The 26,496-nt window shown below is 43.3% G+C and overlaps 1 protein-coding gene across 5 annotated transcripts; it reads left to right on the top strand.

Moving 5' to 3' along the window:
- Window positions 1–6,000: 6,000 nt before the first annotated feature.
- bod1 (biorientation of chromosomes in cell division 1) lies at window positions 6,001–25,964 on the top strand. 5 transcript variants are annotated; one of them, XR_015079315.1, is made up of 6 exons: window positions 6,001–6,372; window positions 10,761–10,885; window positions 12,798–12,985; window positions 20,643–21,127; window positions 22,836–22,901; window positions 24,988–25,964. XR_015079315.1 is itself a non-coding variant. In XM_085995397.1 (4 exons), the coding sequence occupies exons 1-4, from the start codon at window positions 6,253–6,255 to the stop codon at window positions 20,672–20,674; spliced, it is 465 nt and encodes a 154-aa protein (XP_085851523.1). In that variant the 5' UTR covers window positions 6,001–6,252; the 3' UTR covers window positions 20,675–21,267. The 5 variants fall into 5 exon arrangements, 1 of the variants encoding a protein (XP_085851523.1); XR_015079314.1 differs by lacking the exon at window positions 24,988–25,964 and having other exon boundaries at window positions 22,836–24,911; XR_015079317.1 differs by lacking the exon at window positions 24,988–25,964 and having other exon boundaries at window positions 6,003–6,372; window positions 12,798–12,997; window positions 20,710–21,127; window positions 22,836–24,911.
- The last annotated feature ends 532 nt before the right edge of the window (window positions 25,965–26,496 follow it).

Here is a 26,496-nt window from a genome sequence, read left to right as displayed (position 1 = left end):
AAATTTTTTATCACCGGTTCGTCCCTAATGCAGCTCTGCTCATGCAGCCCCTGTACGAAGCCCTCAAGGGCAAGTCCGGCAAGGATCCGATTAGCTGGACGGTCGACATGGACCGAGCGTTCGTCGACACAAAAGGCACTTTAGCCAACGCAACCATGCTGACACACCCGCTGACAGGTGCCACCATCGCCCTTACCACCGACGCGTCAGACTACGCCATCGGCGCAGTGCAGGAACAGCGGGTGCATGGGACGTGGCAACCGCTGGCGTTTTTCAGCCGTCAACTATGGTGAAACGAATGGAAGTACAGCACGTTCGACCGGGAGTTGCTGGCCCTTTTTCTGGCCATCCGCCATTTCCGGTTCTTGCTAGAGGGATGTCCGTTCACGGCTTTTGTGGACCATAAGCCACTAATGTTCGCTATGGCCCAGACCGCCGAACCGTGGTCAGCTCAGCAACAACGTCAGTTGACGTTTAGCTCAGAATTCACCACTGACATTCAGCATGTGTCCGGTAAAGACAACCTGGTGGCGGATTGCCTCTCCCGCACGACCGTTCATGCAGTCCAGCTCGGCATCGACTATGCCCTCATGGCTGCGGATCAAGCCTCGGACCCAGAAGTCCAATCTTACAGAACCAACCCCTCTAGCCTCCAAGCGGCCGACGTCAAATTCAAGGCCAAGGTGCAGCATCACGTCAAGGCTCCATTAGCCACTTTTGCTGTTCCGGAACGTAGGTTTGATCATGTGCATGTGGACCTGGTGGGGCCACTTCCGCCTTCGCACGGGTTTACTCATCTTCTTACAATGGTGGACCGCACCACTCGATGGCCGGAGGCGGTTCCTCTGTCATCCATCACTTCCACAGGCATCGCCAGGGCATTCATCTCCTCTTGGGTCACCTGTTTCGGGGTACCGGCGGACATCTCGTCTGATCGTGGGCCGCAGTTTTCTTCGGAGCTCTGGAACGCTGTGGCTCAGGGGCTCGGCGTCAAGCTACATCGCACCACTGCCTACCATCCACAGGCGAACGGCCTGTGCGAACGATTCCACAGGTCGCTCAAGGCTGCACTGCGAGCCAGCCTTCAAGGCGCGGGCAGGCTTCCATGGGTCCTTTTGGGTCTTTGTACGGCGCCTAAAGAAGATCTTCAATCGTCCACGGCGGAGCTCGTATATGGCCAGCCACTACCAGGGGATTTCCTTCTGACTCCAACAGAGCCATGGTCCACATCCCAGCAGCTCTTCAGATACCAGGAGGCGGCCAGAAGTTTCGCTCCAGTGCCTACGTCACATCACGGCTTGCAGAGCTCCCACATCCCAGCTGAGCTGAAGAACGCCGACTATGTGTTTATCCGCCATGACACTCATTGGGACCTGCTTAAACCCCCTTACACTGGTCCTTTCCGCGTGTTAGAGCCGGGAGACAAATCTTTTTCAGTCGACGTCGGAGGTAAACCGGACCACATTTCGGTTGACCGGTTGAAGCCGGCTCACTTGGACCTTGACCGCCCAGTCGAGATCGCACAACCGCCGAAACGTGGCCGACCACCCACAGTCGCCGTGCCAGATCAAACGCAACCGCCCGCCAGCTCACCCGCCGTCCATCAGCTTCCACTTCAAGGCTACAGAAGTTGATCTGACAGGCTTGTCAGGCCTCCTCGCCATTTTGCTTTTGCTATTAAAGACAATTCTGGGGGGGCGCATGTGGCGGAGCCACTAAGGGACTCTGATTCAATTGTATATAATTCCCTTTAATAATATGTTAGCTACAGCCTGAGTCTGTATCTTTGTTTTCACTGTTTACATGTACAGAGCGCGATCACTTTAATAGCGCGGGTAAACGCGATGACATCACGCCGTTCATCACGTGATCCCCCACCGGCGGGAAAAACGTGATGACGTCAGCCACGGGACCGCCCAAGCAGTCCTCGTGGAGCCTCCGAACTGACTAGACCTATATTCGATGTTCTCCTGTAGTTATCCGTTAAACTCTGTATGTTTTCATTAAACCTCGTTTATTTGATCGCCTGAGTGGACCTTAGTCTTTTGGATAGGAACTAGACATTCCTACAACCCCACTATTTAAGAAAGGAGGGAGAGAGAAAACAGGGAAGTGCAGTCCAGTTAACCTGACATCAGTAGTCGAGAAAATGCTAGAATCTATTAAGAATGTGGTAGTAGGGCACTTAGAAAATAATAATAGGATTGGGCAGAGTCAACACGGATTTATGAAACGGAAATCATGTTTGATGAATCTGTTAGTATTTTTTGAGGTTGTAACTAGCAGAATAGATAAGGGGGAACCAGAATAGATATGGTGGGGTCGATTTTCATTAAGCTGTCGGGATGGAGGCGGGACTACAACTTTCGGGTTTTAGTCCCACCTACATCGACGTCCAGCCAATCCACGCGATTTTCCCTTGATTGACCTTGTTGAGCCCGCCCAGCGGGCTCAGCAGGCCAATTAAGGGCCACCCGGCAACAGGTGACATCACAGACTGAAATTTCATCTGTCAAGAGGTCTTAACAGATGAAATATCAGTGTTTCACAGCTGTTTGAAGCTGTCAAACACTGACAGTCTGACTTCTAACCTGAATCCTTCTACACAGACTCAGTTAGAACTCTCACCGGCACTAAAAGCTGAAGGCTGTCACTTTTGACAGATCGCAGCCATTCAGCTTTCTGTGCCGGCTGAGTGATGGACTCCCGACGCCTACAGGAAGAAAGGCTGTTAAGGTAAGTACAGGTAATTTAAACTTCTTTACACACTTTAGACACACCAAACACACTTACCTTTGCACTCATCACTCACCTGAATACTGACATCGCGACCCCTCCCTCACCTGAATACTGACATCGCGACCCCTCCAAGTCCTTCAACCCGACGGCCGGCCTGCTCTAACCTGGCGTGGTTTGGAGCCGTCGGAAATCCCACACGACACCCCTCAAAATAGGGATTAGGCTAAAAACTGCCTGTTAACTACCTGTTAACAGGCAGTTAATTGGCACTAATCCCTTCCCGCCTCGGGTCGGTGGGTCCCAGAGCAGGGCGGTTACCCGCCTCCTCTGAAACTTACGTGGAGGCGGGTTTTGGGCGGGATGGTGTCGGGGCCCCCGAATTCAGGATTTTTGCCCCCCACCCGCCTAAAAGCCCGCCTCACGGCACACTGAAAATCTAGGCCAGTGTATTTGGATTTTCAGAAAGCATTCGATAAGGTGCCACGCAAGAGGTTATTAAAGAGAATTAGGGCTCATGGGATTGGGGGTAATATACAAGCATGGATTGAGGATTGGTTAACGGACAGAAAACAGAGAGTAGGAATAAACGGGTCATTTTCGGGTTGGCAGGCTGCAACTAGTGGGGTATCGCAAAGATCAGTGCTTGGGCCTCAGCTATTCACAATCTATATCAATGATTTGGATGAGGGGACCAAATGTAATATATCCAAGTTAGCTGATGATAAAAAGCTAGGTGGGAATGTAAGTTGTGAGGAGGATGCAAAGAGGCTTCAAGGGGATATAGACAGGCTAAGTGAGTGGGCAAGAACATGGTAAATGGAATATAACGTGGAGAAATGTGAAGTTATCCACTTCGGTAGGAAACATAGAAAAGCAGAGTATTTTTTAAATGGTGAGAGATTGGGAAATGTTGGTGTTCAGAGGGACCTGGGTGTCCTTGTACACGAATCACTGAAATTTAACGTGCAGGTACAGCAAGTAATTAGGAAAGCAAATGGTATGTTGGCCTTTATTACAATAGGATTTGAATAAAAGGGTAAGATGTCTTACTGCAATTATATAGGACCCTGGTGAGACCACTCCTGGAGTATTGTGTAGTTTTCGTCTCCTTATCTACGGAAGGATATACTTGCCATGGAGGGAGTGCAAAGAAGGTTCACCAGATAGATTCCTGGGATGGGGAGATTGTCCTTTGAGGAGAGATTAAGTAGACTAGGTTTATTCACTCGAGTTTAGAAGAATGAGAGGGGATCTCATTGAAGCATACAAAATTCTTACAGGGCTCGACAGGGTAGATGCAGGGAGGATGTTTCCCCTAGCTGGGGAGTCGAGAACCAGGGGTCACAGTCTCAGAATAAGGGGTCGGCCATTTAGGACTGAGATGAGGATAAATTTCTTCACTCAGAGGGTGGTGAATCTTTGGAATTCTCTACCCCAGAGGGTTGTGGAGGCTCAGTCGTTGAGTATATTCAAGACAGAGATCGATAGATTTTTGGATGTTAAGCGAATTAAGGGATATGTGGATAGTGCAGGAAAGTGGAGTTGAGGTAGAAGATTAGCCATGATCTTATTAAATGGCGGAGCAGGCTCGAGGGGCTGAATGGCCTACTCCTGCTCCTATTTCTTATGTTATTATAAATATGCCACCTCAACAATGAAATAAAATCAATCGCTCCAGTAACTGGTAAATTATTTACTCCAAATCCTAGCATGGTTGTAAATCTGCACTACATGAAAATATATGTATATAAATTTTCTGATAGTTTAAATAAGGATTGTTTTGATTTGGAGTCTTTTCTAACATCTTACACTAGATACAAGTTGTTGTTGTTGTAAATTATTTCAGCTCTTGTATCTTAGATCATTCTTGTAGGTGGTTACTAACTCCACAAACCTTTGAGAACACTTATCCTTGAGATCAAAGTAAGCTTTCAGTACCATGCCCAAGGCACAGTAACCACAAACCCTGTTTGGTCATTGCTTTTAGTTACTGAACTATCTCCATAAGATCTCACTTCAGTCTATGAAAACGTGACAAAGCATCACGAGATCTAATTTAAAGTATAAAATATGAAACACATTTATTAAACAAATAATAAACAAGTGAATAATCTAACAGTGATATAATATAGTTAAATATATTAACCATCCTCCTCCAACACCTCTCCTCTATTGTCTAGCTCAGTACTGCCCTTGCTTGGTTTCATTTTTACCTATACGATCATAGTCAGAGCATCTCCAGCAATGGCTTCTCATCACACCCCTGTCCCGTTATCTCCAGAGTCCCCCAAGGATCTATCCTTGGCCCCCTCCTCTTTCTTATCTACATGCCACACAATCTCACCAATCCTCTCTTTCCTTCAACTCACCATTGGCGGTCACGTGTTCAACCGCTATGCCCCCAACTCTGGAATTCCCAGCCTAAGCCTCTCCAGCTTTGTTTTTAAACCCTCCATAAAATCTGCCTTTTTGACCAAGCTTTTGTTCATCCCTAATATCGCCTTCTTTGATTCAGCATCCATTTATTTCTGATTACTCCTCTCCTTGGGATGTTTTTATAGGCACTATAAAAATGCAAGTTGTTGTTGTCTATATGCTCCATGTTGTCTTTGTGGTGAAGCTTGCCTATTTGGTTACTTGGACTAATGGTTTTATAGCAACGTAAGTAGCACAACAAGTGCTATGAATGTGGTACATTCAGTACATTTTACTACACCTGGGTGATCTGCTTCTGTTGGCAGTCCCCAGGGTGCACTTTGCATGAGCTGTTGTGGATCGTTCTTATTACTCAATGAAATGCATCTACATCAACATCAAAACCTTTTTGTTCTATCTTCAAGCTTCAAAACTCTTTTCACTAAACTGACTGTTCTACCTGTGAAAACTGACACCTTTACAAACTGAATTGTGTAATATGATCCCAAAACACAAGAAATTCAAGGTAATAACTTATGCAGTCACTTGGCCAGAGGACTTTATTGAGGGCTGTTTTCCAGTTGTACAATTTTTAGAGTGAGCGCTTTTTGGAGGTTTTGGAAGCTCTTTGTAAGCTTTATTGCTTGGCATGTTTGTATGTTGTCACTGAAAATAAATGAGTGTTGGCTTTTTCATTTCAAAAACTTTTGTCCGCATTTTGCGGAGTAGTGACAACTATTAATCGGTTCTAATTTTGCTATCGAAATGAAATGTCGGCAAGACTTCACCTTTGAAAACTTCACATTGCCACCTGCAGAAATAGACTAATGCGCAGGCGCCGTATGAGAATCCGGTCACGCCCGATTGTTCGCATAGCCATCTGGGAGATGTAGTTTCCTGGCGCTGGCGCGACTCTGCTCGCAGAAAAACAAACTACACTTCCCAGAAAACACCGTGCATGTCTGCTGCTTCCTTATTACTGCAATAGTGCGGAAGAAGCGACAACACGAAGCGAGTCCGAGCGGCGTTCACAAGCGGCTTTTTCCCCAGCCTTAGTTTTCTTTTTTTTTTTTAAATCTGCGTTTCTCGTCACCCGCAATGGCCAAGAACCTGCCCCCCGAAGACCCTAACTTAATCGCAATGATCGTGGATCACTTGAAGAGCCGCGGCCTGTTCGACGAGTTCCGCAGAGACTGTCTGGCTGATGTCGACACCAAGGTGAGAGCGGGGAGGCGGCGGATTAGTGCGGCCGGGCAAAGCTTTTTCCGCTGTCTTTCCGCCCGCCCAGCTTGCTTGCTCTTTTAATCCGGCGGTAACAATGCACCGGGCAGACCTCAGTCCTTCGGCAGGGTTGTCAGGAGGGAGCTGTGTGACGAGCGGGAGCCCCGGGTTTCCGAGTGATGTAACGGCTGAAGGCCCTGGCTTTTAAACCGACGGAAGTGACGCCCGCTGCGAATGAACGGCACGCAGGAATTCAAGTTTCCTTCAGCCGCCGCGGCTCAAGCTCGAGCCCCGGAGCCCAACCAATCACGCCCTCCGCCCCACCCGGAGCCCAACCAATCACGCCCTCCGCCCCACCCGGAGCCCAACCAATCACGCCCTCCGCCCCACCCGGAGCCCAACCAATCACGCCCTCCGCCCCACCCGGAGCCCAACCAATCACGCCCTCCGCCCCACCCGGAGCCCAACCAATCACGCCCTCCGCCCCACCCGGAGCCCAACCAATCACGCCCTCCGCCCCACCCGGAGCCCAACCAATCACGCCCTCCGCCCCACCCGGAGCCCAACCAATCACGCCCTCCGCCCCACCCGGAGCCCAACCAATCACGCCCTCCGCCCCACCCGGAGCCCAACCAATCACGCCCTCCGCCCCACCCGGAGCCCAACCAATCACGCCCTCCGCCCCACCCGGAGCCCAACCAATCACGCCCTCCGCCCAACCAATCACGCCCTCCGCCCAACCAATCACGCCCTCCGCCCCACCCGGAGCCCAACCAATCACGCCCTCCGCCCCACCCGGAGCCCAACCAATCACGCCCTCCGCCCAACCAATCACGCCCTCCGCCCAACCAATCACGCCCTCCGCCCAACCAATCACGCCCTCCGCCCAACCAATCACGCCCTCCGCCCCACCCGGAGCCCAACCAATCACGCCCTCCGCCCCACCCGGAGCCCAACCAATCACGCCCTCCTCCTGTCCCACCCGGAGCCCAACCAATCACGCCCTCCTCCTGTCCCACCCGGAGCCCAACCAATCACGCCCTCCTGTCCCACCCGGAGCCCAACCAATCACACCCTTCTGCCCCAGAACCCAACCAATAATACTGTCCAGCCCTCCCCCAGACCCACTTCCTGCTGCAGACCCTCCCCAGACCTCTGTGTCATTGAATATATTCAAGGCTGAGATAGACAGATTTTTGAGCAACAGTGGAGTCAAGCGTTATGGGGAGCGGGCAGGAAAGTGGAGTTGAGGCCAAAATCGGGTCAGCCATGATCTCATTAAATGGTGGAGCAGGCTCGAGGGGTCAAATGGCCTGCTCCTGCTCCTAGTTCTTATGTTCTCCCCACCTCCCGCCCCAGACCCTGCTCCCGCCCTCCCCATCACAGACCCTCCTTCCATCCTTCCCTGGACCCACCTCCCGCCCCAGACCGCTCCAACAACACCCTCCTCCCCACCACCCAGAGCCCGCTCCAACCACAATCTGCTTCCTCCCCCGCGTCCACTCCTCCTCCGGAGCCTGCACATCAGCACTGTCCACAGGACGGTGATAGAGCTCATTCTGTCCCCCCTCTTGTCCGGCCCACTCTGCCCCCGCCACATTTCAGCCTCCCCATGCCACACCTCTGCCCCATCTACGCTTCTCTGCCCACTCCACACCTCTGCACCCTCCCCACACCTCCCCCCTCCATCCCCCCACAACCGATCACATGCAGGTGGTGTGTGAGCAGGGAGTTGTGCAAAGAAAATTGAAGTATCTACTCAATCACATACAGCTTGTGACATTAAACTGACAGCTGTTGATGCTGTTTGTTTAAACTTCACTGTTTAAATATAAATAGTATTGGACTGCTGTCAGTGAATTGGAATGCTGTAATCCAATAGGGAGTTCAGCTGACAGATATAAACTGTTTTGAGCTTTGCTCTTATGGTTTATCATCCTCCAAGCTACTGAGTTGTATTACTATGTTGCAATTTGCTGACCGCCATTGAGTATCCTCTACGTGGCTGACACACTTTAAGTATTGAGCCCAATAGTTCTATCTGTAAATAAATGTGAACGTAAATAGAGGGTTTCCTCAGCGAATACTGTGAAATCTTTTGCAGAACTGAAGTGCTCTACATGGAGATTTTTAACAGAAGTAGACAATATGAAAGCTTTTGTGAAAGTTTTGAAAACTTTTAAAGGATATTAACTTCTCAGAGGGTTAACTATATTGTGATTTTTTTTTTGTAACAGTAAATTGACTTTGTAAGTGTAGCCCATAGATTTAAATAAGGGGTGTCAAAGATGATTATGGGGGGTTGCTATGCATGTTTATGTAGGATATAACAGATGGCAGACAGTACGTAACAAGCAGTAATTCAACTGAACAATTTGGACCACTTTATAAACTATTTGAGCAAAGCTGAAGTGGTTTGAGTGTCAGCAAAACCTAGAGATTAGAATACTACCTTAAATTTACTGCCAACTGTTCCTTTTAGTTCACTTCCACATTATTTAAGAAAAATATTTTTTCAAACAATCCAGGAGAACCACTGAACATAGTAGAGATGGTGGGAAGCAGGTGAAAGCTAACTTTTAAATTGAGCTGCCCAATATATTAGTTTTCTTTAGGGTCCGGATTGGATGTAGGTTAGTGGGAAATAATAGTATTTCACTTGCTTAAAAATTCAACATCACTACAATAGACTGATTTGGTAATTCTAATAAGTTGCAGCCAACAGCACAAGATGAGATATTTATTGTGTTGCATTCCCTCCACAGTGTTTTATTTATCACTGTTTGTGACAGTCTCGATGTGTATATATAACCATAGAATGATTTTGGAGCCATTGCACAAGCAGGCAAATCTATCAGATGTGGACTAATTCTGTCTGTATTTATCCACAATTGTGTTCATTGCTTGGCCTTTGTGTCAAACATTTATAAAGGTTACTAGTTGATGACCAGTGAATTCACTGGGAAGATATGGTGGTCAGATATAAATTATGAGAACAAAACTTCTGCCTGGAATCCAATTTTGTTTTGATAATAGTGTTCTGCCCTTCACCAATTCCAGGAATCTCGTCTGAAATCAGCAAGTGAGTTTGGACAAGTTAAATAGGGCTTAATTTAAAACAGTCCGAGGAGCACACCATGAACATATTTGCAGAGTGGATGATGTACAGTGCACCAAATCCGTCCGTTGTGTTCTGCCCGCGAGCAGGTCGTAACAAGTCTCGCATGAGAATCTTGAACCACTTACTAGGGAAGAGTAGTTGAGGTGGCCTTCCTCACAGATTTTATCTTCAGATACTTTTGGGTGGGCTACAGCCAAGACTAAAGAGCCCCACCTAGCCCAGCCAGCCGCACCTAGCAGATGCAAGTATCCCCGCTGGACATCAACTTGGTATTCATAGCCGGAGCTCCCTTCACCACTCACTGGGGATGTCTGAAGTGGTGCCAAAACCCAAACCTTCTGACTCGGGTATGAATATGACCACTGAGTCAGTGGTCACTCTGTCTGAACGTGAGTATCCTGCTGGATGTCAGCCCAGTATAGAGAGACCATTTTGTAGTTTCCACTCACCGGGACTATTGTGGAGCGGGGCTCGAAGCTTTCACCTTCTGGCTCAGAGGCAGGAATGCTACAACTATGCCAAAGGCTCACTCCACACCTCAAGTACAAGTGGCCAGAAGTTACTAGGTATTTTCTTCACCTTGCACTTCAATTACTATTATATATAGGCATAAAACCCACTTGGGGTAATGGGGAATTTCGATACGTAAGACCTTGTGAAGGACTTGAACATAAATGAAAAAAAGTTGATACCTTTTTTTGAAATCTAACCTACAGTAAATGCCATACAATGTATTTATCCTTGAGTATCTGGAAAAATATAACCAAGTCTGTACACATCTTTGGAAATGTTGCAGTGATAATGGTCTTGAACAGGAAGCTTTAGGGTGAGTTTATAATAGCTGTTTTTCTAGGATAAATTAATTGTAGGCTGTTGTCCTAAAGCATTCCTTTTGCAGTCTTTTCCTTTTTATTTTCAATGTTCTTCTGCACTATGTTCCCATGTGGCTAAGAGGGTGCCCAGGTTACTTGCTTTTGGGCATCTTCCACCTCATGATTGTCCCCGAGATGGGTATGTGAGAAGATTTCTCTTTTTTTAAAGCTAAGATAGTTAGCTCAGAGGGGGAAGCAAATATTTGTGGGTCAGTGAGTTCGAGTCTGTGCATAATAAACCAATGTGCTCCTCCAAGAAAGTGCCATTGGCAGGAAGTAAACATGAATAGGATTTGATTCTGTGTTCAGTGTAGGAAAGGCACTATACGTGTACTTTTAAACTCTTAACATTTATTTGGCTTGTTTTAATCCATTTCTGTTCACCTGTGCAGCCAGCCTATCAGAATCTCAGACAGAGAGTTGATAATTTTGTGTCCAATCACTTGGCTAATCACGAGTGGAATCCAAGCCTTAACAAAAATCAGCTGCGTAATGAGCTTCGACAGAGGGTCTATAAGTGAGTATGCTTTTGTTGAAATCTTTTTACAGCTTCCAGGGTTTAATTCCTTGTTAGTCTGGCTACTTTCATGCTATCTGACTTGCGCCTGCGTCAAGTTTGGAAATGCAGCTTTCCTCTTGACCTTCTGGCCCACATTATTCCTTTACTCTCCTTTATTCAAGGTGCTGATTCTTGGTGGCATACAGTTCCATGAACTATAGTAACCATTAGTCTGGCTCATTGGTAAGACTTTATAACAAATCCAAAGCCAGCATTGAGTGCCCATTCCTAATTGCCCTGCTTGATACAATTGAATGGCTTGCTAGGATTCAAAGGACTGGTGTGGGACTGGAGTCACATAGGCAAGACTGGGTAAGGATGGCAGATTTCCTTTCCTAGTGAACTAGCTGGAATTTTACAACAATCCAATAGCTTTATGATCACTTTCACTGGTAGCAATTTTTATTTCTAGACTTGCGTTCAGTTCTGGGCACCGCTCCTCAGGAAGGATATATTGGCCTTGGAGGGGGTGCAGTGCAGATTCTGGGGCTTAGAGGGTTAAATTATGAGGCCAGGTTGCATAAACATGGCTTGTATTCCCTTGAGTGTAGAAGATTGAGGGGTGATCTGATCAAGGTATTTAAAATAGTAAAAGGATTTGATTGGTTAGATGCGGAGAAGCAATTTCCTCTGGTTAATGGGTTAAAATTTTAAAACTTTTTACTATTGCTAGAGCGTACAATACTAGAACTACTATAATTGAAACCATAAATACGTATACATTTTAGTATTATGTTTTTGATGTCTACGGTTGCCATTGTTAAAATGTTACTGTTATTTACTGCTTGGTTGTGAGTCTTAGTAAGGCTGGGAACAACTTGTTTTAGCCAATAACTTCCAAATTGTCTCTAATCTACCTCTATAGAAATTTTCTCTTTTTTTCAGTAAAATATTTTGATCAGTTCTACAACTAAAGGCAAATGTTGTTAATTGTAAATTGTTAAATTTCTCTTAAGGGCTCAACAACAACTGTCTTGACTAACTGAAACGAATACTTTGCACTGAATACCAAGAAAATAACTTTGATCTAACAGTTTGGTATTGATTATTAGTATGTAAATCTTAGTTCTGTAATTGTTTTTGAAAAATAATTAATGCCTCACCCCTTCCAAAAAAAATCAACAGTGTCAAACATCTCACTGTTGTGACATGTTTTTCCTCTAAAATTTCACTGAACTTTTTGACGGTTATTCAGAAAATGTTGCTGCCGTTACTTGTGGACTAGTAAGAGTGTTTGTAATGCTGCCTATATTTCAGTCGCTCTGTTCATGTATTTCAACTTGCTAATTATCTTAATGAAAGCGCATCAGTCTGATGGAAAAAAAAAGTACATCCAAAGTGATATGTAAACAGTATTGTAACCTCAAAAACAATTTCACTATTTTCACTGAACTTAATGAGCAGCTTCATTCTGATACAAACATGTAAGGAACCATTTGTGCATTTTATAATCTTTCCCTTTAGCCCATTTTGTAATCTTTCATTAGATGATTAATTAGTATTCAAGTAATTAAACAGCTAAAAAAAGTTTGAGTTTGCCAAACTGAAAATGATTTTCTCTCATCTGACCCTAAACGCTTTCAATATTAACCACACATTTTCTGCCCCAAGAACATTTTTGCTATAAATTATTTCTACAGTTTCTCTCTCTAATCCTATTCAAGGAATGTTTTTCTAACTCTTTGCCACCTAATTCTAAAAGTAGAATTGAGACAATGTTAGGCACTTTTATTAGATGCATGTAGTTGTCCTTGTAGTCTCTTTTTCTGCAGTATGGAAAATGAATATAGCAGTGGCCTAAGCAATTGATGCTGCAGAAAGGCTTACCTATAAGGGCACTAAATACTGTAATTACATTTATGTACCCCAGATCAGGCATGTTGGAATCAGGTGTGGACAGAATTATTTCTCAGGTCGTGGATCCGAAACTGTATCATATATTCAAACCACAGATCGAGAAGGCAATTCATGAATTTATGGCTACAGAAATGAATGAGGAAGTTGTGCCAAATCCACCTCCAGAGCCTGAGAAACAGGAGCTCTCTGCTCCAGCATCAGGTACACCCTGAGGTCCCGTATCATCATTTTATTTTTCAATTTTTGCATTCATTTGTCGTTTGTTTTTTGGTACATCACTTTCACATTGGAAAAAAGTACATCACTTTCACATTGGAAAAAAGTAACATTTGAAATCCATTTAAAGATCATCATACATAATAAAAATGGTAGGCTTACATTTTCTAGTTGCTCATGAGGTTATATAAACAAAGGGACATGTAATTCACAGAGAATAAAACTGCCTAGGTTTGCAATACATTTCAGGTAGCCATTGCAGCATCAGGCACACCCAGTCAGATACAGAAGAACCAATTGCAGAGTAAAGCCTGCATAGTAACAATTTCAGGCAGGAGAAGACCTTTGGCCTATCTGGCCCACGTATCCACAGGACATTCGAATAACCTGTGACATCTGAGTGACATTGCCAGGTAGTGCCAAGTTAGGGATAGTTATCTTCTAGATTGATACTGGCCAATCTCCTTTCACATCCGGCAGTCAGGAGACTTTCATCCCAGCAGGCTTGGCTGGATTTGAAAGGCCAGTGTCTAATCCACTGTGCCAGCCATTTCCACCATGCCAAAACTTAGATTCTTAATTCCAGATAGTCTTGTGTTTGGCTGCAGATTTATTACCAAAAGCTATTGCTGTGCATTTAGTCCCAATCACCTGATGTTTCATGGTGCTTCTAGTTTTGTTTTTCTTTTTATTTGCACGTTTAAAAGTAGTTTAGATGAATTCTTCCCAGTTTCTTCATTCTCCATAAGTAAAGTCATTATCAACAATAGAAAAGTTGTTTTTGTATGGATGCTCCCCTCATTCCTTCAAATTAATTGGTGCACGTTGCCATTATTGGGATCACTGTGCTGATCATGTTTGTACCAAGAGGTTGAAAAAGCTGATGGGATTTAATCTAAACTACTTTTAATGTGGGACTAACATTTTCTTATAGAAAACATATGAAAGTTTTCTAAATTGTGTTTAATATTCTACTTTATATGATGTACAGTCGTTTGCACTCTTACAGTTTCCCAATGCAATATATTTTAAATGGTCATAAAAACTCACAATATTAGCACTTTAACACCATGTGTTTTTATTTGCATTATCTCTACATGTAGATATGGATCGTGAAAGGTTTATTACATGTGTAGTAGTAAGAAACTACAACGATGTATCTTGCATTATGGCCCGGAATGTGCGGTCGGGATGACGTCAAACTGGCAGCATTCGCTGTCATTCCGCCTTTGAAACTGACTAACTACAGGATTTGGCGCAGGCGCATGCAGAAATACCAAAGTTGCGTTCAGTCAGTGACTGCTGCGCTGTGGCGCGCCCCCCACCGAGCCGGTAATCAGCCAAATCATTGAAACTGACAAAAACTTTGGTTCTTCCGCAGTAATTACGCTGTTAAATTCCCCACTAAAAGTTAGACCCAAAGGAATTGGGTGTAACTGGGGTTTTGACAGCGTTATTACTGCTAAACAAATGTTAAGGGCCTGCAAAACTAATTTTAATTTTGTGCAGTGTGAAATTTGTCCATTTTAATAAACATGAACATTTTTAAGTTTGCCCATCTTTATTTCAGGTTTGCCTTTTCCCTATGTGAGAGCCCCAATCTTTTGTTTTGCTCTCTCTAACTATTTTAAAAAGTTAAAATTTTAAGAGCTTACTCACTTGTTCGCTGTCTGAGAAATCTTGATATTTTGAAGCCTTTGCTTCACTGCTGACCGCAAATTCCGAGCAATAGTGTCTTTATCATAGGAAACTTCCTAAAATACTTTCCATAAAGAGAAGGAAAACAAGTTAAAAGGAATAAAGCCACAGGCTGAGCCATGGTGAGAGAGTTAGGATGGGCGACCGAAAACTTGGTAGAAAAGATAGGTTTTGAGAGTGTTTATACAGGTGGAGAAAAAAGTGGCGAGGTAGATGAATTTGAGCAGTAGTTTCTAGAGAGTAGGACTTAGAAGGCCAGTGTAGGACAAAGTTTAACTAACATTAACTGGGATAGAATCAGTGTAAAAGGTATAGAAGGCACAGAATTCTTAAAATGAATTCAGGAGAACTTTTTTAGCCAGTACGTAGCAAGCCCAACAAGAGAGGGGCAGTTCTGGACTTGGTTTTAGGGAATTAAGCTGGGCAGGTGGAAGGGGTATCAGTGGGAGAGCATATTGGTGGTAGTGATCATAATTCAGTTAGATTTAGTGTAGTTATGGAAAAGGGCAAAGACCGACCAGGAGTAAAAATTTTCGATTGGGGAAAGGCCAATTTTACTAGGCTGAGATGTGATTTAGCAAAAATTGATTGGCACCAGCTACTTGAAGGTAAATCAGTGTCAGAGCAGTGGGAGGCATTCAAGAAGGAGATAGTGAGGGTTCAGAGCAAATTTGTTCCCACAAAGAAAAAGAATGGGACTTCCAAATCTAGAGCCCCCTGGATATCAAGGGGCATACAGGGAAAAAAGGGAAGCTTATGTCAGATACCAAGAGCTAAATACTGCAGAAAGTCTAGAGGAGTATAGAAAGTGCAGGGGTGAAATTAGAAAGGAAATTAGGAAAGCATAGAGAAGGCATGAAAAAATATTGGCAAGTAAAATCAAGGAAAACATAAAGATGTATTTTTAAATACATAAAGAGCAAGTGGATAACTAAAAGAGATGGGCCTATTCGAGACCAAAAAGGTAACCTGTGTCTGGAGGCATATGACGTGGGTATGGTTCTTAAGGAATACTTTGCATCTGTCTTCACAAAAGAGAAGAACGATGCAGACATTGTAGTTGAGGAGGAGTGTGAAATATTAGTTGAGGTAAACGTAGTGAGGGGAAGTATCGAGGGGTTTAGCACCTTTGAAAGTAGATAAATCGCCAGGCCCGGATGAAATGTATCCCAGGCTGTTAAGAGAAGCAAGGGAGGAAATAGCAGAGGCTCTGACCATTGTTTTTCAATTCTCTCTGGCTACAGGGGTGGTGCCGGAGGACTGCTAACATTGTACCGTTGTTTAAAAAGCGAGAAAGGGATAGACCTAGTAATTACAGGCCAGTCAGTCTAAGGCAGTGGGCAAATTATTGGAAAAAATCCTGAGGAACAGTATTAATCGTCATTTAGAAAGGCACGGATTAATCAAGGACAGTCAGCATGGATTTGTTAAGGGAATGTCGTTTCTGTCTAACTTTTTTGAGGAAGTAACAAGGAGGGTTGATGAGGGGTAGTGCGTTTGATGTAGTCTACATGGATTTTAGCAAGGCTTTTGACAAGGTCCCACATGGCAGACTGGTCAGAAAAGTAAAAGCCCATGGGATCCAAGGGAAAGTGGCAAGTTGGATCCAAAATTGGCTCAGTCACAGGAAGCAAAGGGTAATGGCCGACAGATGTTTTTGTGACTGGAAGGCTGTTTCCAGTGGGGTTCCACAGGGCTCAGTACTAGGTCCCTTGCTTTTTGTGGTGTATATCCATGATTTAGACTTCAATGTAGGGGGCATGATTAAGAAGTTTGCAGATGATACAAAATTTGGCCATGTGGTTAATAGTGAGGAAGAAAGCTGTAGACTGCAGGAAGATATCAATGGACTGGTCAAGTGGACAGAAAGTGGCAAATAGAGTTCAATCCGGAAAAGTGTAAGGTAATGTATTTGGGGAGGGCTAACAAGTCAAGGGAATGCACAATAAATGGTAGGATACTGAGATCTTCACTGCTTTCCTCCCTCCACCTCTGCACCGAGTGACTTCTCATCCTCGGTGATTTCAACCTCCATCTCAATTCATCATGCGCTGTCTCTCCTCTGAGTTCACTAGCCTTCTATCCTCTGTTAATCTTTCCCTCCATGTAAACTCCCCACCCCATATTCACGGCCACTCCCTTGACCTTGCCATATCACGTGGCCTCGCTACTCCCATCGTGTCAATCGCAGATAAGGTTATCTCTGACCACTTGCTCATATCAATCTCCACCCATATCGTCCTTCTCCCCACCCCCGCAGCCAAACCCTACTTCATTCTATATCTGCCCCTGGAAAAAAAACCCTTCCCAACTCTCTTACAACTGCACTTATGAAATCTCAACTGTCCAGCCTTTGGCCCTCTATTCACCACAACATTTCTGCAACTACTGATCTGCTCAACCACACCCTCACCACTACCTTTGAAGCCATTGTCTGTATTAAAGCAATTACTCTTCACACCTAATCTCAGCTGTCTTTTGTCTCCACTGGCCTATTACCATCTCGTCTGGTTTTGAATACCTTTTTAATGTCTCTTTTACTTTTGTTCGATCGCAGCCCTGCCTTCGATCTATTTTATTTCCTTTCCAGTTTTGAAAAAGGGTTTCGACCCGAAACGTCAACTCAAATTTCTCTCCACGGATGTTGCCTGACCTGCTTGAGTTTTCCAGCATTTTCTGTTGTTATTTCGGATTTCCAGCATCTGCAGTATTTTGCTATCGTACTCTTTCTCACGCTGGCCATTTTCCCGCCCCACCCCCCGCCCCCTGTACGGCCCTCATTTCACTCCCTTAAGTCCAAGGGGCGCAGACTTGAACGGATATGGCGGACAACTGGTTTAGTCATTCACCGCCAGATCTGGCTGGACGACATAAAGCATTATCGGGTCCTGCTCTCGTCTGCCAAAATTGCCCACTATTCCAGAATCATTCTGGAATGCAAAGATAAACTCCGGCTTCCATTCTCTACTGCTAACCGTCTTCTTAAACCACTCTCCCCCATCTCTTCCACCCTCGCCTCCGAAAACAAGTCTGATGAGCTCATGGACCTCTTTGTCTCTAAGATTGAGACCATACGTTCAGCTGCCTCTGCCACTAACCTTCCTTTCCCTAGCCCACTGGGCCAAGCTTCCTCTAAGGTTCCCCCGCCCTGGCCCTGAACTCTCATTTTTCTCCAGTTTCTCTCTGCTCTCCCCTCATGACCTCTCTGCACTCATCTTGTCCATGAGACCCACCTCCTGCTCCCTGCTCCCTCGACCCTATTCCCACCAAACTGCTGACCACCCAGCTTCCTTTTCTGGCTCCCATGTTAGCTGACATTGTTAACGGTTCTCTCTCCTCAGGTACTGCCCCCCTCTCCCTAAAATCTGCCGTCATCACCCCTCTTTTTTTTAAAAAAAAACTACCCTTGACACACCCGTCCTTGCAAACTACCACCCCATCTGCAACCTCCCTTTCCTCTCAAGTCCTTGAACCTGTTGTCGTCTCCGTGCCCATTTTTCCTGCAACTCCATGTTTGAATCCCTCCAATCAGGTTTCCACCCCTGCCACGGTACTGAAACAGCTCTCATCAAAGTCACAAATGACATCCTATGTGACTGTGACAAAGGTAAACGATCCCTCCTCATCTGCAGCCTTTGACACGGCTGACCACTCCATCCTTCTCCAATGCCTCTCCACCGTCGTCCAGCTGGGTGGGACTGCACTCGCCTGGTTCCATTCTTATCTATCTAATCATAGCCAGAGAATCGCCTGCAATGGCTTCTCTTCCTGCTCCCACATCGTTACTTCTGGTGTCCCCCAAAGATCTATCCTTGGCCCCTTCCTATTTCTCATCTACATGTTGCCCCTTGGTGACATCATCTGAAAACTCAGCATCAGTTTCCACATGTACGTTGAGGACATCCAGCTCTACCTCACCACCACTTCTCTTGACCCCGCCATGGTCTCTAAATTGCCAGACTGTTTGTCTGACTTCCAGTTCTGGATGAGAAAAAGTTTTCTCCAGTTAAATATTGTGACTACCAAAGCCATTGTCTTCGGTCCCCGCCACAAACTCCGTTCACTAGCCACTGACACCATACTTCTCCCTAACATATGTCTGAGGCTGAACCACACAGTTTGCAACCTTGGTGTCATTTTTGACCCTGAAATGAGTTTCCGACCACATCCGCGCCATAACTAAGACCGCCTATTTCCACCTCCATAACATCACCCGTCTCCACCCCTGCCTCAGCTCATCTGCTGCTGAAACCCTCACCCATGCCTTTGTTACCTCTAGACTTGACTATTCCAACGCACTCCTGGTTGGCCTCCCACGTTCTACCCTACGTAAACTTGAGATCATCCCAAACTCAGCTGCCCGTGTCCTAACTCGCACCCAGTCCCGTTCGCCCATCTCCCCTGTGCTCGCTGACCTACATTGGCTCCCAGTTAAGCAGCAGCTCGATTTCAAAATTCTCATCCTTGTTTTCAAATCCCTCCATAGCTTCGCCCCTCCCTATCTCTATAATCTCCTCCAACCCCAAACCTCACCGAGATATCTGTGCTCCTCTATTTCTGCCTTCTTGAGCATCCCTGATTATAATCCCTCAACCATTGGTGGCCATGCCTTCTGTTGCCTAGGCCCTAAGCTCTGGAATTCCCTGCCTAAACCTCTCCGCCTCTCTACCTCTCTTTCCTCCTTTAAGACGCTGCTGAAAACGACCTCTTTGACCAAGTTTTCGTCATTTGCCCTTATTTCTCCTTATGTGGCTCGGTTTCAAAGTTTTTTTTTGTCTTCTAATACTCTTGTGAAGCAACTTGGGACGTTTTACTACGTTAAAGGTGCTATATAAATACAAGTTGTTGTTGTTGTAGTGGAACAGAGGGACCTTGGAGTACATGTCCACAGACCCCTGAAGGTAGCAGGACAGGTCGATAAGGTGGTTAAGAAGGCATAAGGGATACTTTCTTTTTATTAGCCGAGACATAGAATATAAGAGCAGGGATGTTATGCTTGAACTGTATAAAACACTAGTTAGGCCACAGCTAGAGTATTGGTAACAGTTCTGGTCACCACATTACAGGAAAAATGTGATTGCACTAGAGGAGGGTGCAGAGGAGATTTACGAGGATGTTGCCTGGGCTGGGGAATTTTAGCTATGAGGAAAGATTGGATAAGCTGGGTTTGTTTTCTTTGGAACAGAGGAGGCTGAGGGGACACTTGATTGTGGTGTATAAAATTATGAGGGGCCTAGATAGAGTGAATAGGAAGGACCTATTTTCCCTAGCAGAGTGGTCAATAACCAGTGGGCATAGATTTAAAGTAATTGGTAGAAGGATTAGAGGGGAGTTGAGGAGAACTTTTTTCACCCAGAGGGGGTTTGGAACTCACTGCCTGAAAGGGTGGTAGAGGCAGAAACCCTCATCCCATTTAAAAAGTACTTGGATATGCACTTGAGGTGCTGCAACCTACAAGGCAACAGACCAAGAGCTGGAAAGTGGGTTTAGGCTGGATAGCTCTTTTTCGGCTGGCACAGACACAATGGGTCGAATGGCCTCCTTCTGTGCCATAAGTTTCTATGATTCTAAAGGGAATGGGGAATGCACAAAAGACCAGAGCTGGAGAAATGAAGGGTGTAGGAGAGATGCAAGCCTTGAAGAGGTTGCAGAGATAGGATGGGGCAAGGCCATAGAGGCATTTGAAGACCAGGAAATGGATTTTAAATTGATATGCTGGGGGACAGGAAGCCAGTATAGTCAGTGAGAATGGAGTGATGGGTTAGCAGGGCTTAATATGATACAGGCAGCCCAGCTTTGACTAATTTGAAACAATTAATGCTGTATGTGATTAACCTAAATGTAAGAAAACATGCTGTCTTCTACTTGGATCTATTGAAATATATAAAGTTCATATTTAAAAATTTATCTGCATATTAGTATTGAAAAATATTTTTTCTTACAGGTAACACTTCAAATGCCCTAGCACCAGCATAACAATGACTGTTTTCTACCTTCAATATCTTCTTCAGCTCTAGTTGCACGATCAGTCAAGAATAAATTTGACTATGGGGCAAAGATGCTTATCTAGGATAAACTGAATTGAATGCTGTCTACTGTTTACAGCAGCATTGCTGCATCATGTTGAATAGACGAAGTGATGGAAACTGGATACTGAAGAAAAAATGGTATTTGATGGATCTCAGTTACAGACAAAGAATTTGGGGACTTTGGAGATCCAATATGAATAGATGCTGTGACGCTTTGGGCAACATTTCAAACTTTGAAGAAAAATTAAGACAATTAGAGTAAATAAAGAAAAAGTTCTATTATAACTGGACAAATTGTGACTTCCATTGAAAGAGGACGTATACTGAAGAGATGGGATCTGTTTTTTTTAATTTCCAAGTTTTTTTTTTAATGACAGGTAGCAACCAACCTACCCAAAAGGTAATTCCCTTTTCTAAAAAAGAGTGAATATATTGTGCAGTTAACCCTTTGAGGACTAAATAGCTTTTTTGCACCAAAATACAACCAGCTTAATTTTTTCTGGGTTTAGAGAATACTGTAAATAAAAATAATTTCTATTCTGTGCTTTTGTTTGTCATCTTTAAAACATTCTGCACTCAATTTTTTGTGAGGTACCAGTTTGTAAACTCTGTCAATAATTTAAGATCTGCAACATAAACCTAGCACTGAAAGGGTTAAATAGTGCATTTTCATTGAAACCCTTTGTTAAAATGTTACTTTAGAAATTTTACATTCCAAGCTTCCATTTGTTCTAATGGATTTAAGCAGCTGAATTTATAGCTTTTCTCGTGTTACAATTAAACCAGATCTCTCTACACTGAAAACTATGGTAATTACTCAGCCGCATGTTTTGTCCAGTTTTACAATTGCAGTTTTGTTCTGTCTCATACATTCTCATAAAAAAAATTCTTCTGTTGGAGAGGGTTCAAGAGATGCTATCTTACTACAAGTGACTCCTAGACTTTTCCTCTTTTTGGTGTTGTAAAAAGCCAAATATTGCATTCTATCATAACTTTTGCAAGATTAAATATAATAGGAAGTTAATTGTTGCATAATTTGAGGTTACTAAAATGTCACTTGCATGCAAGCTATCTGGTAGTATAGAAGCAATGCTGGATATTTCTCCATCTTTCATTCTGTGTCTTGGCAGAGGTGCTACCTCCCAATTACTAGCTCTGTGTATGAGCAATCCAAACTTTCTCTGTGTGGCTGTGCATGAGGATTTCTAACCAAGAAAATCCTGCCTGGCGAATTTGTTCATTTTTGTTTTTATGTTAACTTTTTTTAAACTACACAAGTCCCTCCCAATGCAGGCCAGTTTACACTACTGCATTTGCATTTATACAAAGTGGCTTTGTATACACATCAATGCAAAACAGGTAATATAATTCCAAAGTCAAGTCCATGATCTGAATGCAACTGCACTTTAGGCAAGAAGTGATGGACCAGATCTGTGCAGCAATCTTGCACTACTTGGGCTTTGTACTGAATGCAGTATAAATGCAATTTTGTGCATAGCACACGTGCACTGTTCCAGTGGGTGAGAGATGTTGGCGATAGGACTGTATCACACTCTTACCACTTTTATATTGGCAATCATTTAGTTCCAATTTTATGAGCCAGGCATTTGAGTCAGCTCCCTGTATTTACACTGAATTCAGATTCCTTATTCTGTTGACAGTATAGTAGAAACATTTCTCTGTGGATCTACAATTCTGGTGCCAGGATAAAGCAGCTAAAGGGTTTCAAATTCAATCTCTGGTCTATGCTAACTTAGGGAATCTTCACCAGGATGGGGCACTACAGCTGGCTTCAGAGCCCCAGGGATAAATAAGTCAGGGTTCTTGCTCCTGATTGTAACTGCTATTGTAAGTGCATGCTTGTAGACATCTGATGAGAGGACAGGTTCAGGCTCAACTGTGATGCCTCCTACAATTGAATATGCTGTCTCGTTTTCCAGACCGATTGGAGCTATTTGGTTTCATGGTCACTGGCTTTCCATACACCAGTATGAACTTCTGTCTTCAAGTGATCTAGGGGTGGAGGAAGATATAAATTAGGGCAAATTAAAAGCCCTAAGGTTTGTGCATTTTTTTAAACTAACTCTTTGTTTTGATTTGTTTTCCAGGATAGTTTTGAAGACTAATTATGAAAACTTCCCTAGACAGAACAGTTTTTTCCCCCCTTTCCACAGGTAATGAAATGTATCTTATTTTGCACATTTACCGGATGATTCTGCATTTTCATTTTACAGTAATATCTGGGTTCTCCTTGAGAAAATACCAGTCTGAAAGGAGGTGGGAATGACAGCACCTCATGGCTATTGCACCCATTCACTCCTGGTTTGAATTCGGACAGAATAATCAAGCATGAGGTTTCTTCATTTTGTACAGTGCTTACCTGAAATGACACAGATGGCATATTCTGGTGATATGGGCCCTGGACCTGTGAAGCCTCTGAAGTTTAGGATTTAGATTTTCGCCTTAATTCTGAGATTCTGCTTTGGTTTCAACAAAATTCAGGTGACTGGAATCTGAAGCCAAGGTTTGGATCATTAGAAATCTGCAATAATTCAGCTTTGAGCATCAAAAGGCAAAGACCTGAATGTGTATCCCATGTTATTTAAAATAGTCAGAGCTCCCCTGATAACTTGAAAAGATACAGCCTGGTTTAATACTAAGCTATGCAGGAACATGCCCGCCCCCATCTTGAATACCCTATGAGCTCTCCACTTTGTAGGCTCGAATATGCAAAATGGCCTTTTGAGCAAGTCAGTTCTTTCAGGAGAGAAGGGAAGAAAATTGGCAAATAAATTAAGACAGATTAGAGGTTCAGGTTGAACCAGCAGGCATGGCTCTGGCCACCAGTGTAAAACTTGGGGAGAACTCAAATATATGTTACATTCTGGGCATGCATTTTGTCTCCTAGTAACCACTCCATATTGTATCGACCATATCATTTTGAGGAGTTAATTTTGTAATTTTCAGACACAGATCTCTAGATAATCTCTGCTTGTGCTGGAACATTTAATGTGAAGTAAAATATGGGAGAGTAAAATCCCAAAATGCTCAGGGTTTTAAAAATTCCTTTTTACTGTGTATTTGTTTTATGTGGCCAATTTAAGTCACTTGAGCCATTATTGCCTCCTTGAAAACTAAGTGGGTTAATTGTATTAAAAAGGGTCGTACTTCGCCAAGTATCAACGTGACCGAGTTAGAAACCTTTAGTGCTTCCAATATTTTTGTACGGCTCCCAGATTTTAGTTGAATCACTGGATCATCAAGACTATGCTTTCAGGGAACTCTGCGCACAGTAGACCACCTTTATATTACTGGAAGTCATAAATATCTTTTTGTCTAGACTGAGAGTCAACAGGGTACCATTTATAAAAGTTACAAATGATGTAGAATTGCTGGTTCTGTGAACTAATTGCAGGGCTGGTCCTTCGCAAATGCATGGTTACACATATCTTTTTAGTGTTATAAAAGGTGCACAGAAGCACTCATTGTTCTGGAATTCAGTGACTAAGGTTAAATTGTAGCCGAATCCAAAATTTGAGTTGTTCACTAGGTCTGGTTGACCTAAAAATAATTTTTACTGTCACTAAACCTATATGCTGGCTCTTTGATACCTTGGTGTAATAGCTTACCTCCATTATTTTTATAAATTCGCTGCTAAAGTTGTTAAAAGCCATGTTTCTGGGTTAATTTCACTTCACTTTGATAGGGTATGCCACAAGAAATCCAGTTCCAGGTTCACTGGTCCCACCAGGTAGTAATATTCAGTGGTTACAGCCTAGTTTTGGTAATTGTGAATTAACAGTTCTGTAATGCTGGAAGTTATGCAAGTCCTTTTTTTTTACATGTTCTCTACTGTTTTACTCTTCCATTAAAAGTCAAGATATCCTTTCCTAATCTTGTGGCTTAACTAAAATCAAAAAATGGAACTAGTACTGGCTATGAAATGGAAGACTGTGAAATTCAATTTCACTCACTGTTTAATTAAAAAAAATAATGACTTGAAGCTAGATCAGAGAAACCTAATCAACATTTTCATGAGTTGTGCAAAAGATAACCTGAGTGTGTGATCTTTGATTAATGTTATACTTAAAGTGCAAATACAGCTTTTGAGTAAGTTCAATAAAATTGAACATTGTAAATTTTTTCTTTCTACCAAAATAAAAGTTTACTGCAAGATATAAGAATTTGTGTGTTTATTTTCTTTTTTAATCTATTTATACAGAAGTCATAAGTATAGACCGTATCTCTTGTTCTTCGTAGTGGTTTCATACAACTGACTGGCTTGCTAGGCCATTTCAGAGGGCAGTTAAGAGTCACAACCAAGCCACATTGCTGTGGGTCTGGAGTTACATATAGGCCAAACCAGGTAAGGATGACAGATTTCATCCCCTAAAGGACATTAGTGAACTAGATGGGTTTTTAACAACAATCCAGTAGTTTCATGGTCACTATTACTGATACAAGCTTTGTATTCCAGATTTTTAAAATTAATTTAAATTTCCCAGTTGCCATGATGGGATTTGAACTCATGTCTCCGGATCATTAGTCCAGACCATTAATCTGGATTACTAGTCCAGTAACATACCCACTATGCTATCATACCCCAAAAATGTCTATGGGACAAAAATTCATGATTGGCTGAAATATTCGAATTTAGTGGATTTACACCTCGTCTTGAAAAAAGTGTGTACGTGAGTTGCATCATGGGAATTGTGGTTGTCATCCTCTAGAATTATAATCACCAGAGTGCACCACAAACTTACGATCTCATGACAACCAAGCAGAATATTTACGGATGGTGCGAGAATTGAGCAACAGGAAAAGAAGCACCTAAAATAACAACATGTAATTTTTTCAGCCTTTTACAGTTTAATCTGTTAAATAAAACTTCTGAGCAAACTGAGATTTTCAATCACCAGAGTTTATTTTTGGTATCTTAATGGACTTTCTCTCACACTTCAAATAAATGCTATTAACATCATATTCTGTCAGTTTATAAATAAAAGAAAAATCAAACAGTGCGTACTGATATCCTCGCGTTGTTGATGAATATGCTGGTGGGAGCAGCGTGATGGGGTTACTCTGGTGGGATTGTGCTGAAGTATCATTGCTAAAGACACAATAATAAACCCAAAGAAGATACAGCATCAATCCTGTGTTAATCCAGCTCCCTCATTATCTGACTGGGTGGCCAGACCCCAAATGATATTATTAGCACTTCCTGTTTTGACAGAAGTATTTAAAAAAAAAAAATTGTAGTGGGCCCTGGTTGTAATTTAAAAGTGGTCCTGATGCTGTAATTCATGTGTAGTTGACTCCACTGTTTAACATAGTTCACGTTGACCTGGAGTTAACATTTGATAATACATTTTATCTGTGTTTTATGTATATAAATTGCTTGCCGTAACTGTTTATCGAGCTCCCGGCATCCAAAATGCTGTATTTTTAAAAAGATGACTTCATAGATCATCAAATTTTGAATAAAATAACAGTTTGCAATTTCCCCCTCTCCACAAGAAATTGTATGCTCACCATTTCTCTCCAGAGCTACAATATAACTTATAAATAATTACCAAAATCAACATTCACTTCCTGTGTAAAAATGAATCACCATGCACAGATAAATGTGCCAATTGTCTGACTTTAAATTAATGTCTTGGAGCACTGTGTAGCTCTTTCAACATGCTGTACCACAGATTGGCTGGATATAATTCACATCTGCAGCTCCTCAGACAGTGTGTTCCTCATCTAAACCTCCCCATTAAGGGG

Source organism: Somniosus microcephalus, chromosome 8 (genome assembly GCF_052327205.1).
Source record: "Somniosus microcephalus isolate GS21.2 chromosome 8, FLI_Smic_1.0, whole genome shotgun sequence".
Lineage (NCBI taxonomy): Eukaryota > Metazoa > Chordata > Chondrichthyes > Squaliformes > Somniosidae > Somniosus > Somniosus microcephalus.
The sequence above is the reverse complement of the archived record's forward strand: the minus strand, read 5'-3'. Positions and strand labels throughout refer to the sequence as shown.